General features: G+C 47.0%; 1 protein-coding gene across 1 annotated transcript in view; it reads right to left on the bottom strand.

Annotated features, from left to right (window-relative positions):
- The window catches only part of LOC147722574 (putative thiopurine S-methyltransferase), a 305,879-nt gene that overhangs the window by 80,468 nt on the left and 209,864 nt on the right, over positions 1 to 15,547 (bottom strand). The window contains exon 5 of the mRNA XM_086965108.1: positions 661 to 713. Within this exon, the coding sequence (XP_086821234.1) occupies positions 661 to 713 (53 nt within the window). The remainder of the gene's footprint in view (positions 1 to 660; positions 714 to 15,547) is intronic.

The raw sequence follows: 15,547 nt of genomic DNA, 5'->3' as shown, positions 1-15,547 counted from the left end.
GCAGCGCCCAAGAGACATTTGGGCCCCTTGCAACTGTATCTCCTGGCGCAATCAAACACTGACGATACTGAGGGGGGTGAGAGGGGGAAAGACTGATTACAGCACCTCTAAGGAAATGTGGGGAGTCCTGATGAAACTGGAGTTACAAGCAGCACAACTTTGTTACAGCTCGCAGAAACCGAGCGCTGTAGTCAATGCAACACCATGTCATTAACGATAGTCATATGAAAATGTGGTACTGGAACTATTTGAAATGTCGCAGTCATAGGGTTCACATGTTTTTCTGTTTTTGTTGTACAACAAAACCAATAAAACAGATTTAAATAAAGTCAGTAAACCCATTTCGCAATATGTAAGGGCTTTATTGAATCACAAAATGGGTTTAGTAAAATGTCATTTTGCGGTTTCAAACCATGTGATTTTGCAAATCACAAGGCTTGCAACCACAAAATTATTTTACATCAGGTCCTGCAATGTATTTCCAGTTTCAAAGATGTCAACAAGCGTCATTTAGTAACTATAGGCAATTCAAGCTATGAGACAAGCAATTTAGATGAAAAACCACAGTTCTACCAGATAAATTGCAAATCACAAGTAACAGAAAGCATGACCTAGACATTAACACTGCATGCTAAAAGAAATATTAATATAGATTCTTACCTGGTAAAATCATAGAAACTGCAACAGTAGAGTGAAATATTTCCAGATGAGCTCTGCAGTAATCAGAAAAATGAAATCAGTCCACATACTAGCAACATTTTGACATTTTTGAAGTGATAGATGAAATTTTACTTACCTTGTAAACATCTGTTTGTAGCATGCAGTGCTGTAGATTGACATGCTTTGCATACACCTACCATCTAGTGTTGAGCTTGGACATTTGGAAGTTGTTTTCCTTCGAAGGAGTCTCTTGAGCTTCAAGATGTGCTCTGACTCCTCCTTTTTGTGGAAATGCGCATTGGCACGGACTCCATGTTAGATTGTTTTCGCATGAAGTTTCCTGTGAACATAGTCATAGTGCACCATGTGCAATGTGATGTACTAAATCTGCAAAATACACACACTTACGGGGTAGAGGGTGGACACGTGAATCTACAGCACGAAACGCTACAAACAAATGCTTACAGAGTAAGTAACATTTTCCGTTCATCGAATGTGTGACTCTAGATGCATATGTGTTGTATTTCTGTAAAGCAATACCCTCCAGAAGCGGCGGCTGGTGTGTGGTAGTTGCAGATGTAAAGAAACTGTCTAATTCACCATGGCATGTAGGCAGGCACAGTAGTAGAAGTGTGTGATGTTCACCATACGGCTGCTTTGCAAGTATCTGCTAGCAGAACATTTTCTAAGAAGGCCATTGCTAGACCTGGCACCATTGTGTGGGTCTCCCTTTCATTTTTACTGTTGCCTCGTGTATTTTTGCTGGTGTTAGATGTGTTGGGCACTGTGCCACTGCTATCCAGTGCCACAGTGAAAGTGCTCCGTATTGTAAATTGATGTAATAATCAGTGGTTCCATGTTTGGCTATTTTGGTTTACTTGTCGGACCCAAGTCTGGTGCACTGAGTGTGCAGGGCGTGTAATCCAAATGCTGCTGGTGGGCTTGCAGCACTGGTTGTGGCACCCACAGAAGCAGCCATGTAAAATGTGTCTAAGGTCTGCCATTGCAGAGCCTGCGTGCAGTCTGGTACTGTCATGCTGACTGGGCAAGTCCACCCACTTCCCAGTCCCTAAACCTTCCCTTTTCTTCATATCAGTCACCCCTATAGTAGGCCCAAGGGCAGGGTGCATTGTAAGTATAAGGTACGACAAGCCCCGATGTGTGTGGCATGTCCTAATAGTGAATTACAGCCATTTTCGTCTTTCACTATTGCAAGACTACCTGTTCTCCATAGGCCAGAATGGGCTGTTAGAGTTATTACATTTTATAATCCTAACTGGCTCAGAGAACATGGTGGGAATTCGAGTTTAGTACGCCTGAACTCAGAATAATAAAATACATCTTTTAGTAAAGTTTATTTTAACATTCTCTTTTAGAAAGTGGGTATTTGCTTGTCTAACCATTCAAACCGGCCTCTGCTAGGTTGTGTATTCCTATGTCTGGTTTTGAGAGTGACAGGGCTGGGGAATTCCGGGAGACAGGCTGAGTCACCCAGTGGGGAATAGAGAGATCTGCATCTAGATGGGAGGGAGGAGTGCACCTGAACCTTGAATAGGGCTGTGCCTGCCTTCCAAAATGCTGGCTTCACCCCCTGAGGAGCGGCTGATGTCTCTGCCCTGCACACTGAAAGAAGAGAAGGAGACCTGTAAACAAAGTGCTCCAGGACAGTACTTGCCTTCCACAATGCTGGCTCCACCTCCTGTGGGGCATCTCACAGGAAAGGAGAAGTCTGGTAAACAGAGTGCTTCAAAACCTGTTTGGACTGGGCAAAGGCCCCTCTCCACTCAGAGAACAAAGGATTTCTGGGTATAAATATTGGAACCCTGATCCCATGAAATTAGATCACTTGGACTACAAGAAGAAACCTTTACTGAGGAGAGGAACCTGAAGAAACTGAGGAGAGACTATTCCCAAGCTGAATTGCTGCTTGGGGGATTGGCCTGCAGTGGTTGCTTTACTGCCAAAGGAAGGAGAAAGGAAATTTGTGTACTTTGCTTTCAACTTGTGAAGGATCTCCAAGGGCTTGGAAAAGAGCTTGCCTCCTGCTGAAGTCTCAGGGCCACAGACTTCACCCCCCAGCTCCCCAGAGTTCTTTTGGAAGTGCCTGCTGCTGTTTGAGCCTTCTGAGGAACTGCGTGTCGCAAGGAGCTGGAAGTGCGACTCAACGAAAAGAAGCGTGTCGCCGTCGCTGTGCCTGCCATCGCAACTCCGGAGGAAGGAGGGTGTCACCGCTGGAACTGTCGCACTGCACCGCACCGGAGAGAAGCGTGCTGCAACAAAGAGGAAGCGTGTCGCCGTCGCTGCTGCCGTCTCAACTCCGAAGAAGGAGGGTGTCGGCGCTGGAGCTGTCGTACTGCACTGCATCAGGAGAAGAATCTCGCAACGATGTCGGAGCGTGCCTGCCGTCACAACTCCGAAGGAGGGTGTCGCTGTCGCATTGCACCACATCGACCAAGAGCACCTCACATCCCCGAGAAGAGCGCCGTCGTCGGAGCTGCTGCCGTCGGATCTTGGATGTCGGCGCTGTAGTTGTCGCATCGAGCGGAAGCTTCACGTATCGTGGGAGAAGAGCGTCGCCGCTGGAGCTGTTGCCGTCGCATCGTAAGGGTGTCGCCGCTGCAGTCCACGCATCGAACTGAGAACTTATTGCATCCCTGAGAAGCGTGCCGCATCTGGAAGATCTTCACGTCTTTATTTCTTTGCACCTGACTTTGCCGCATTTCCCATCGCTGCGACATTGCTTGTCGTGGAAGCGCAACGCAACTTAAGGTACATTGACGCAGAGTGTCGCATCTAAGAACTGAACTGAACTAAGCTTAAATCTACCATCTTAAAGTAATCATAGTGTGTTTTTTTGTCGTTTATGGTCTTGTGGTAACTCTATATAAAGTCTACTTATTTTTTATATAAAACCTGTGTGGTGTCCATTTGCAGTGTTGTCACTGGGTTACTGTATGTGGTCACAACTGCTTAACTTACAACGCCTCTGAAATAATCCTTGCCAGCTTGCGCCACGCAACCTAGAGGGTGAGCAGGGGTTATTTTAGGTGTGTAATCCCCTTGTCCTGATTAGAAGAGAGGGTCCCTACTTGTCACAAGTACCTACCTGTGCCAACTAGAGACCCCCAAATCTAACAGCTATGGTCAAAGCTTTCTTACTTGTGAAGTGCCGGGCAGGACTCTCTTTGCTTTAACGTAGCAGATTTGGATACATTTGACAATACATCTAGCTATGCCTACCTACCTCAGAGATGGGATGACTTTTGTGAGGTTTTGCAAAGTTTATGAAGAGATGGTCAAACTAGCCAAAAGGCTTGGTCCTGTCGGTGTAATATATCAGAGCTTTTTTGACATGTAAGGTGTGCAGCACTCTTTCCACTACAAAATCCGTCTGTCGGAGAAAGACTGGGAGCTCTATGGCCTGGTTAAGATGGAATGGAGAAACCACCCTAGAGAGGAACTATGGATTGGTTTTAAAAACAACCCTGTCTTTATGGACCTAAAGAAACAGCATTTGTAGGACAAGTGCTTGCAGTTGACTAATGCATCTGAAAGAGGTAATGGTCACTAGGAAGCCCACCTTCCAGGAGAGCAACTTAGGGTGCATGAGTGCAAAGGTTGAAAGACAAAGGCCCCATAAAGTTTCTGAGGGCTGTATTAAGATTCTAAACGAGGGTAGGAGGCACTCTCGGGGATAACCCTCTAGAGGCCGTCTCTGAATGCTTTAACATCCGGAATTCTAAAAGGGATGAATGTACTTTGTTCTGCATTTAAGCTGCAACAGCAGCTAATTGTAAACATATAGGGGTGTGATTATTTCAAGTGTACGAGGCAGCAGATGAAGTTCTGGACAGTAGGCTTTAACAGATCCAGATTTTTGGAAATACAGTAGTGCGCTAACCTTTTGCATTTTGCAGCACAGCAGGCCTGTGTTGTAGGCCGTCAAGCTTCTCTTAAGATGGACATACATTTTTAGAGACGTCTGAGAAACCTGAATTCTAGGACTCTAAGTGCCGGATCACCAAGTTGAATTGTCTGGGGTCTGGATACCTGGGTTGATCTCGCCTCAGTAAGATAAGGTCCATCCTGAGCGGGAACCCCTCAAGAGGGTTGATGAAATCTTCAGAAGCATGGAATACCAGAGTTGTCTGGCCCTAGTAGGAGCTATCAGTATGAGCATCAGTAATGTTTGCCTCAACTTCTTCACCATCTAGGAAAGTAGTGGGAAATGAGGAAAAGTGTAGGCAAATGTCTCTGACCAATTCATCTATAGTGCATTGCCAATGGACTGCAGGTATCTGAAAGCAAAGTTTGGGCATTGTGCATTGTTCTGAGGTGCCGAACAGGTTTATCTGTTGGGTGCCACAATGTTGGAAGTTCTAATGTAGAACTTTTGGTTTGATTTCCCACTTGTGAGTTTGTTGATGCGTCCTGCTGAGCAGGTCCACAAAGTCATTGTCCACCTTCAAAGGGTGTACCGTCATGAGGTGTATGCTGTGGCAAAGTGCCCAATGACAAATTCCCAATGTTGTGACATCTGAGGAGCGTGTGTGCCGTCCTATTTCAGTAGGCAGTACATGGCAGTCATGTTGTCTATCTTGATGAGGGAAACTTTGACCTGAATGAACTGAAGGAAAACTTTAACAGTCAGATGAACGGCTAGCTGTTCGAGGTAGTTGACGTGGCGAATCAGTTGATGAACATCCAAACCTGTGAGAGAGGCAATGGTGGTAATGGTCACCTGCAGAACGGGGTCTATGAAAGGTCTGCATTGCAACAAGTTGTTGCTGTTCCACCATTGGAGAGAGAGAGGTGAATTCTAGCCTGTAACAACATTAGGGGCCTGATTCACAAAGGTAAACTTACACTGTGTAAGTTTACAATTATTTGCTATTCACAAAGGAATTTACGAGTAGTATCTGTGCGGAGCCTTCACACATAAAAAGACAGGTCTTTTTATGTGCGTAGACTCCATAATCATAAAGATACTACTCTTAAATCCCTCTGCCAATAGCAAATAATTTTAAACTTACAAAAAAGTGTACATTTACCTTTGTGAATTAGGCCCTAGATGAAAACAAGTTACTTACCTGTAACTTTGGTTCCCCAGTATTGGTAACTTTCATAGATTCCCATGCTTTGTATCATTCCCCGTCGTCAACTTGGGAGCCTTGGTAAATAGAAAATACCATATCAGTATGTACAAAAGGGAAAGTAAGGCCTAGGCCTCATCTAATTTTGTAGCATATCTACCTCTTTTTGTAAAAGAGGCCAAAATTTTGCAACAGCCAATCAGATTAGCCTCACCCCATAGAACCCTCCTGAGAGAGCCTCAGATTTTCGTAGAAAAGAGGGATAGAAGGGAAAGCTCACCTCTCATTGGAAAAGATTCCTCAGGACTGCTTGTCTTACTGCTGCTTCGCTCCTCAAAGAGTCCAGGAAGTAGTGCTTTCTGAAAGTATGGACACTGCTCCATGTGGCTGCCCTACAAATGTCTCTTATAGGGACTCCAGCGAAAAGAGCTGCTGAAGAAGAAACTGATCTTGTGGAGTGAGCTCTTACATGTCTCCCCAGTAGCTTTCCTGCCGCTGTGTGGCAAAAATTTATTGCACTTGAAATCCAGCGTGCGATTCCTTGTTTCGAGAGAGGAAGTCCTTTCATGGGTGCACTAAAAGCCCAAAAAAATCCTTTGTGCGTTCAAGGTCAAATTTGAGACATCTCTGGACATCCAAGCAATGCAGAGACCGTTCTGCAGGGGATGTAGGCTGAGGAAAGAATGATTTTAAAACCACTGGCTCGTTCAAGTGGAAATCCGAAGGGACCTTTGGAATAAATGTTGGATTGCCCTTAAAATCACAGTGTCTTTTTTAACTGAAGAAAGGTTCTAGAATGGATAGAGCTTGTAATTCTCCTACTCTCCTAGCTGAAGTGAGGGCTAAAAGGAGAGCTAATTTCCAAGACAAACATTTTAAGTCCACCCTATGGATTGGCTCGAATGGAGATCTCATGAGATGAGCCAGAATCAGGTTGAGTTTCCAAGTCGGGGGTGGTGGACGCACTGGAGGAAAAACCCTGAAAAGACCTTTCAGCATGTTTGATAATTCTGGCCGACCAGAGAGAAGGACCCAAAGCTGATCTTCTGTATCTTGAAATAGCCGTCAGATGGACCTTAACAGAAGAATGAGAAAGACCTGATTTAGCCAGCGATAGAATGTAAGGCAGTATCTGATGAGGGGCTGAAGAGAATGGATGGATGCGTTCCCGATGACACCACAGACAGAAGCGCTTCCATTTAGCACGATAAGTTTTATTTGTACTTGGTGCCCGTGCTTGACTTAATATCTCCCTACATTCCTGAGGGATATCTAGGCTGTGGAATTCTCAGTGCTCAGGAGCCAGGGCTTCAAATGAAGAGAGCACGGATCTGGATGTACTACCTGTCCCTGGGACATTGTCAATAGAGATGGAATGGGACACAGGTGAAATGGATGGTCCTGAGATAAAAGAAGAAGCTCTGTGAACCAGAATTGGCGAGGCCACGCTGGTGCTATTAAGATCATCTGCAAGGTTCCATCTTTATTTTCCTGAGAAGTCGTGGGATTAGGGAAATTGGAGGAAAGTCGTAAACAAATGCGCCTATCCAAGCCATCGAAAGAGCATTCCCCAGTGATCCTCGATGGGGATCCCTGCTTGCATAGAGACCGCATTTCCTGTTTTCTGGAGTCGCAAACAGGTCTATTGTTGGAGTTCCCCAGCGTTGAAACACTTCCTCCAGAATGACTTGATCCAATTCCCGTAACAAGTCGATTTTAGACGACTTAAGGTGTCTGCTTTCGTGTTGAGAGTGCCTGGTAGATGCTCTGCTGAAAGAATGACCTTGTGGAGAATCACCCATTCCCATATCTCCTGGGCTTCTTTCGAGAGCAGATGTGATCTCGTACCTCCCTGTTTGTTTATGCAATGCATGGCCGTTGTGTTGTCCGTCCTGACCAGCACTGTTGCGTGTTGAACTTTCGGCCTAAAAGCTTGCAAGTCTAGGCACACCGCTCTGAGTTCTAAGAGATTGATATGAAGAAGAGGCTCTTCTCAACTCCAGTGATTGCTGACTTGGAGGTCCTGTAAGACAGCGCCCCAAACTTCCATTGAGTCATCTGTGGTTAGAATTAGAGGGGATGAAGCCATTCAGAAAGAGAGACATTTTGAGATATTCTCCTTGATAGCCCACCAACCAGCAGATTTTCTCATATAAGGAGTGATCCTTATCTTGTCCTCGAAAGAACCTTCCACCTGGCGCCATTGTATGTCTAGCTGTTCTTGCAAGGGACGCATTCTCAGTCTGCAATGCGGAACTAATGGTATGCAAGATGAGATCGTTCCTAGGAAAGACTTGTATTGACAAACTGTCAGGAATCGTCTTCTTCGTAAATGGTTGGCAGAGCAGATTAGCTGCTTTTGTCTTTCTTCCGTAGGAAAAGACTTGCAGCTTCTTGTATCCAGAATGGCACACAGGAACCTGTCCCTTCTGGATGGAACAAAGACTGATTTTTCCTTGTTGAGATTTAGACCCAGGTGTTTGAAAAGTTGGATGCAACTTTCGACTGCCCTTGTCGTTGCTGGAGACGATGGAGCCTTTATTAACCAGTCGTCTAGGTAAGGGAAAACTAGCAATTGCTTTCTTAGGAATGCTGCTACCGGGGCCAACACCTTCGTGAATATCCACGGTGCGGAACAGAGCCCGAAAGGTAGTACTTTGAACTGAAAGTGGCTCTTGGCTACTGTGAAGCGTAAATATTTTCTGTGAGCTGGGTGGATCGGGATGTGGAAATATGCGTCCTGGAGATCCAGGGTCGCCATGTAATCTCCTGGATTTAGAAGACGTAAGACGTCTTGAAGAGAGACCATTCGAAAAGAGAGTTTTATGAGATAGGTGTGAATAAGGAAAAATTTGGAATAGAACTCTTCTCCTCTTTCAGAGAGTGGCACTGGTTCTATCGCTCCTTTGTTGAGCAGATGACCAACTTCGAGAAGGAGAAGATGCAGATGTTTTGACTCTGTGGCGCGAGGGGCTCTGGGAGGTGGGGGCTTTTGGAATTCTAATGTATGGCCAAAAGGAACGATATTCAGGAGCCACCGATCTGTTGATATGATCTTCCAGGAATCGAGAAAATGTGTAATCCTGCCCCCTAACGATGTTACAAGGAGTGAGGACCGGTAGGCAGAGCCAGGAAGCCGCTATTGGCGTTTTGAGGTGACTCTCCCCTGCCGTCCTTGTGTATCTCTGGAAGATTGGCGAGAGAACAACGTCAATTGATTTTGCCGCTGAGAATATTGAGGTTTAAATGACTGAGAGGACTGTGAATAGGAAGAGTAGCGTTGTTGATAACCTCGCCTATATTTAGAGAATCCTTTACCTCTCGCACCCCTGAAAGGTACTTTTCGATATTGAAGTGTGCCCAAAGATTTCGCTGTTTCTGTATCTTTTTTAATGTCTTGTAAAGCATCATCTATATGCTTGCCAAACAGCATATTCCCATCGAAGGGCAGATCCAGAATTTTATTCTGCACCTCCGGGCGAAACCAGGTACATCTCAGCCAACCTTGACGCCTCAGGACCGCTGAACCTGCTAAGGCGCGAAAAGCCATTGTAGCAATGTCCATTGCCCAATCTATAATCTCAGATGAAGATCGTCCACCTTCTTCTAGGATCTTCATCGCTTCCGCCTTGGCGCTCTGAGGAAGCTGATCAATGAAAGGGAAAAGATCGCACCACATTTGGCGATCATATTGTCCCAAAATCGCTAGTGCGTTCGAGGCCCTAACCAGAAGGCTAGACATAGAGGAGAACCTCTTGCCCACATTGTCCAGGCGCCTGCCCTCTATGTCTGGCGGTGCTGTCAGGGGTGAAGTCGGGTTCCTTGAATTTCTTTGGACCGCCTGAGAAATAACCGAGTCCGGTTTAGGTTGTCCAATAAGACAGGCAGGACTGTTGTCCCGAGCTTTATATCTTTTTCTCCAGGCGTAGTAGAACCGGAACTACAGTTGCTGGAGACTGCATTACCTTCTTGCCTTCATTCCAAACATGTTCTACAATGGGTATGGAACAAATAGATTTTTTGTAGGGCTCTTTACAATCAAAGAGGAAACAGTCTGATTGTGACACAGGAACAGGAAGGCCAAATCTTTTTGGTGCCCTTTCCATCAGAACCATTGTGGAAACCTCCTATGTCCACAGGAGACGAATCCACCTGGCCCGGAGATGGTGAAGCCGGATCTGAGATAACATAATCGTCCCATCCTGTGTTAGGATCTTGGGTCTGTTCCACATTCTGGTCCTCATCTGATGATTCATCATCATCATCATCAGGTACTGTCACTATATCATGCCCTTCTAGCAAAGGTTGTTCTCCCTGCCTTTGAGAGGTTGATGCCACAGAAACAGGAGGTTGCTGATGTGGTGGCGGAGGAGGTTGCTGAGGTGGTGGCGGAGGAGGCTGTATGGTTCCGGAGGTTTCTGATGGGAACCTCCTCTTGTAATCCAACCACATTAGTTGTAGATCATTTATAAGTGAAGATGGCATGGCAACCATACCTTGTCCTGATGGTTCCTGACATGTCTCACGTGGAGTGAAATGAGTTTCTGGATGATGCTGATCCAGATAATAGTCCTCTGAGTCCAAGTCCTGGTACTTTACCTGAAGTAGGGAAGGACTATAAGCATCTCCATATGGACTGTCATCCTCATCAGAATATTCCTCCTCCAGAAGAAGAGGTGGAGGCAATGGTGTTACCCTACAGGGTGATGTCATTTCCGGTGTTATTAGTCTTTTCCTGGTGGAAATTTTCACTTTTTGGAACGTCGACGGTGTCGTCGACGAGGAAATCGTCATCGTTGGAAGCGTCGTCGACGGCGGAGTCGTCCTCGTCGACACTATCGCCGGCGACATCAACGTCGACGTCAAGGTTGTTAGTCTTGTCGACGTAGGATGTAACGTTGCGTAGTCATTGTCGACGAAGCTCTCGACGACGGGCCCGTCAACGGAGCAGAAATTGAAACCACTTGAGTTTTTGACGTCGACGTACCTGAGGAGATTGTCGTCGACGGACAAATTTTCTTCTCTCCTTTCGCTTCCTGAGGCGTACTCGAAGGTTTCTTGAAGATTTTCTCCTTTTCTGATGGCGAAGAGGCAACAGAAAGGCCTTGACTTGCCTTTTTTCCAGATGAAGCCTCAGGAAGATGTCCCTCTTTCTCCTTTGGGTGGTAAGATTTTGTGGGACTAAGCCTTTTAGACCTTTCAGAGGTCTTTTGAGAGCCTTTAGCAGGAGGTTCGGCTGAAGTAGAAGGGGAAGACCTACCCCTTATTGTAGACCTCCTCGAAGATGTAGCTGAGGAAGAGTCTTCACTGTCACTAGACAGAAACTCCTTCCGAGACTTCATCTTCTGTAGCCAAGTCAGAAGTCTTACTTCTCGGTCTCTCAGAGTTTGGGTTGAGAAGGTCCTGCAGATCTTACACTCAGTGGCTTTGTGATCTGTATATAAGCAATAAATGCAATCTTTATGCTTATCTTAGACATACAGCCTCTTTTTTGAGCAAGTAGCACAAGCTTTGAATAAAGCTTTCTTTTCAGACATCCCAAGGACCTCAAGAACTACCGACCCATCTCCCTGCTCTCGTTCCCGGCGAAGGTCATCGAAAAGGCTGTCAACGTACAACTGACCAGCTTCCTCGAAGAGAACAACATTCTGGACCCATCCCAGTCAGGGTTCCGCAGCAACCACATCACCGAAACTGCCCTCATCGCTGCCACCGACGACATCAGGAACATGCTCGACAACGGAGATACCGCGGCCCTCATCCTCCTGGACCTGTCAGCCGCTTTCGACACAGTCTGCCACCGCACACTAGGAGCACGCATCCACAATGCAGGAATCCAAGAGAAGGCCCTGGACTGGACCACCTCCTTCCTCTCCGGGAGAACCCAGAGCGTCTGCCTCCCCCACCTTCCGCTCTGAAGCCACCGAGATCATCTGCGGCGTACCCCAAGGCTCATCTCTCAGCCCAACGTTGTTTAACGTCTACATGGCACCACTCGCCCACGTCGCCCGACCTAAACATCATCTCCGCCGATGACACCCAGCTGATACTCTCGCTCACCAAGGTCCCCCAAACCGCCAAAACCAATCTCCACGAAGGAATGAAGGCCATCGCCGACTGGATGAGGAACAGCCGACTGAAGCTGAACTCGGACAAGACGGAGGTCCTCATCCTCGGCTCCACCCCCTCGGCCTGGGACGACTCCTGGTGGCCGACGCCACTAGGAGCACCCCCTACACCCACCAACCATGCACGAAACCTAGGAGTCATCCTCGACTCCACACTCTCCATGACAAAGCAGGTGAACGCCGTCTCCTCCTCCTGCCTCAACACCCTCCGCATGCTTCGCAGGATCTTCAAGTGGATCCCCACCGAAACTAGAAGGACGGTCACCCAGGCCCTCGTCAGCAGCCGACTGGACTACGGCAACCCACTCTACGCAGGAGCCCCGGCCAAACTCCTGAAACGACTCCAACGCATCCAGAACGCCTCAGCACGCCTGATCCTCGACATCTCCCGCCGCAGCCACATCACACCCCACCTGAAAGACCTGCACTGGCTCCCCATCAACAAGAGGATTACCTTCAAGCTCCTCACCGGAGCTGTCCGGAGCTTTATATTTTTTCTCCAGGCGTGGTAGAACCGGAATTACAGTTGCTGGAGACTGCATTACCTTCTTGCCTTCATTCCAAACATGTTCTACAATGGGTATGGAACAAATAGATTTTTTGTAGGGCTCTTTACAATCAAAGAGGAAACAGTCTGATTGTGACACAGGAACAGGAAGGCCAAATCTTTTTGGTGCCCTTTCCATCAGAACCATTGTGGAAACCTCCTATGTCCACAGGAGACGAATCCACCTGGCCCGGAGATGGTGAAGCCGGATCTGAGATAACATAATCGTCCCATCCTGTGTTAGGATCTTGGGTCTGTTCCACATTCTGGTCCTCATCTGATGATTCATCATCATCATCATCAGGTACTGTCACTATATCATGCCCTTCTAGCAAAGGTTGTTCTCCCTGCCTTTGAGAGGTTGATGCCACAGAAACAGGAGGTTGCTGATGTGGTGGCGGAGGAGGTTGCTGAGGTGGTGGCGGAGGAGGCTGTATGGTTCCGGAGGTTTCTGATGGGAACCTCCTCTTGTAATCCAACCACATTAGTTGTAGATCATTTATAAGTGAAGATGGCATGGCAACCATACCTTGTCCTGATGGTTCCTGACATGTCTCACGTGGAGTGAAATGAGTTTCTGGATGATGCTGATCCAGATAATAGTCCTCTGAGTCCGAGTCCTGGTACTTTACCTGAAGTAGGGAAGGACTATAAGCATCTCCATATGGACTGTCCTCCTCATCAGAATATTCCTCCTCCAGAAGAAGAGGTGGAGGCAATGGTGTTACCCTACAGGGTGATGTCATTTCCGGTGTTATTAGTCTTTTCCTGGTGGAAATTTTCACTTTTTGGAACGTCGACGGTGTCGTCGACGAGGAAATCGTCATCGTTGGAAGCGTCGTCGACGGCGGAGTCGTCCTCGTCGACACTATCGCCGGCGACATCAACGTCGACGTCAAGGTTGTTAGTCTTGTCGACGTAGGATGTAACGTTGCGTAGTCATTGTTGACGAAGCTCTCGACGACGGGCCCGTCAACGGAGCAGAAATTGAAACCACTTGAGTTTTTGACGTCGACGTACCTGAGGAGATTGTCGTCGACGGACAAATTTTCTTCTCTCCTTTCGCTTCCTGAGGCGTACTCGAAGGTTTCTTGAAGATTTTCTCCTTTTCTGATGGCGAAGAGGCAACAGAAAGGCCTTGACTTGCCTTTTTTCCAGATGAAGCCTCAGGAAGATGTCCCTCTTTCTCCTTTGGGTGGTAAGATTTTGTGGGACTAAGCCTTTTAGTTTCCTGTGAACATAGTCATAGTGCACCATGTGCAATGTGATGTACTAAATCTGCAAAATACACACACTTACGGGGTAGAGGGTGGACACGTGAATCTACAGCACGAAACGCTACAAACAAATGCTTACAGAGTAAGTAACATTTTCCGTTCATCGAATGTGTGACTCTAGATGCATATGTGTTGTATTTCTGTAAAGCAATACCCTCCAGAAGCGGCGGCTGGTGTGTGGTAGTTGCAGATGTAAAGAAACTGTCTAATTCACCATGGCATGTAGGCAGGCACAGTAGTAGAAGTGTGTGATGTTCACCATACGGCTGCTTTGCAAGTATCTGCTAGCAGAACATTTTCTAAGAAGGCCATTGCTAGACCTGGCACCATTGTGTGGGTCTCCCTTTCATTTTTACTGTTGCCTCGTGTATTTTTGCTGGTGTTAGATGTGTTGGGCACTGTGCCACTGCTATCCAGTGCCACAGTGAAAGTGCTCCGTATTGTAAATTGATGTAATAATCAGTGGTTCCATGTTTGGCTATTTTGGTTTACTTGTCGGACCCAAGTCTGGTGCACTGAGTGTGCAGGGCGTGTAATCCAAATGCTGCTGGTGGGCTTGCAGCACTGGTTGTGGCACCCACAGAAGCAGCCATGTAAAATGTGTCTAAGGTCTGCCATTGCAGAGCCTGCGTGCAGTCTGGTACTGTCATGCTGACTGGGCAAGTCCACCCACTTCCCAGTCCCTAAACCTTCCCTTTTCTTCATATCAGTCACCCCTATAGTAGGCCCAAGGGCAGGGTGCATTGTAAGTATAAGGTACGACAAGCCCCGATGTGTGTGGCATGTCCTAATAGTGAATTACAGCCATTTTCGTCTTTCACTATTGCAAGACTACCTGTTCTCCATAGGCCAGAATGGGCTGTTAGAGTTATTACATTTTATAATCCTAACTGGCTCAGAGAACATGGTGGGAATTCGAGTTTAGTACGCCTGAACTCAGAATAATAAAATACATCTTTTAGTAAAGTTTATTTTAACATTCTCTTTTAGAAAGTGGGTATTTGCTTGTCTAACCATTCAAACCGGCCTCTGCTAGGTTGTGTATTCCTATGTCTGGTTTTGAGAGTGACAGGGCTGGGGAATTCCGGGAGACAGGCTGAGTCACCCAGTGGGGAATAGAGAGATCTGCATCTAGATGGGAGGGAGGAGTGCACCTGAACCTTGAATAGGGCTGTGCCTGCCTTCCAAAATGCTGGCTTCACCCCCTGAGGAGCGGCTGATGTCTCTGCCCTGCACACTGAAAGAAGAGAAGGAGACCTGTAAACAAAGTGCTCCAGGACAGTACTTGCCTTCCACAATGCTGGCTCCACCTCCTGTGGGGCATCTCACAGGAAAGGAGAAGTCTGGTAAACAGAGTGCTTCAAAACCTGTTTGGACTGGGCAAAGGCCCCTCTCCACTCAGAGAACAAAGGATTTCTGGGTATAAATATTGGAACCCTGATCCCATGAAATTAGATCACTTGGACTACAAGAAGAAACCTTTACTGAGGAGAGGAACCTGAAGAAACTGAGGAGAGACTATTCCCAAGCTGAATTGCTGCTTGGGGGATTGGCCTGCAGTGGTTGCTTTACTGCCAAAGGAAGGAGAAAGGAAATTTGTGTACTTTGCTTTCAACTTGTGAAGGATCTCCAAGGGCTTGGAAAAGAGCTTGCCTCCTGCTGAAGTCTCAGGGCCACAGACTTCACCCCCCAGCTCCCCAGAGTTCTTTTGGAAGTGCCTGCTGCTGTTTGAGCCTTCTGAGGAACTGCGTGTCGCAAGGAGCTGGAAGTGCGACTCAACGAAAAGAAGCGTGTCGCCGTCGCTGTGCCTGCCATCGCAACTCCGGAGGAAGGAGGGTGTCA

Source organism: Lissotriton vulgaris, chromosome 4_1 (genome assembly GCF_964263255.1).
Source record: "Lissotriton vulgaris chromosome 4_1, aLisVul1.2, whole genome shotgun sequence".
NCBI classification, from domain to species: domain Eukaryota; kingdom Metazoa; phylum Chordata; class Amphibia; order Caudata; family Salamandridae; genus Lissotriton; species Lissotriton vulgaris.
Note: the sequence above shows the minus strand (reverse complement) of the source record. Positions and strands in the feature narration are given on the sequence as shown.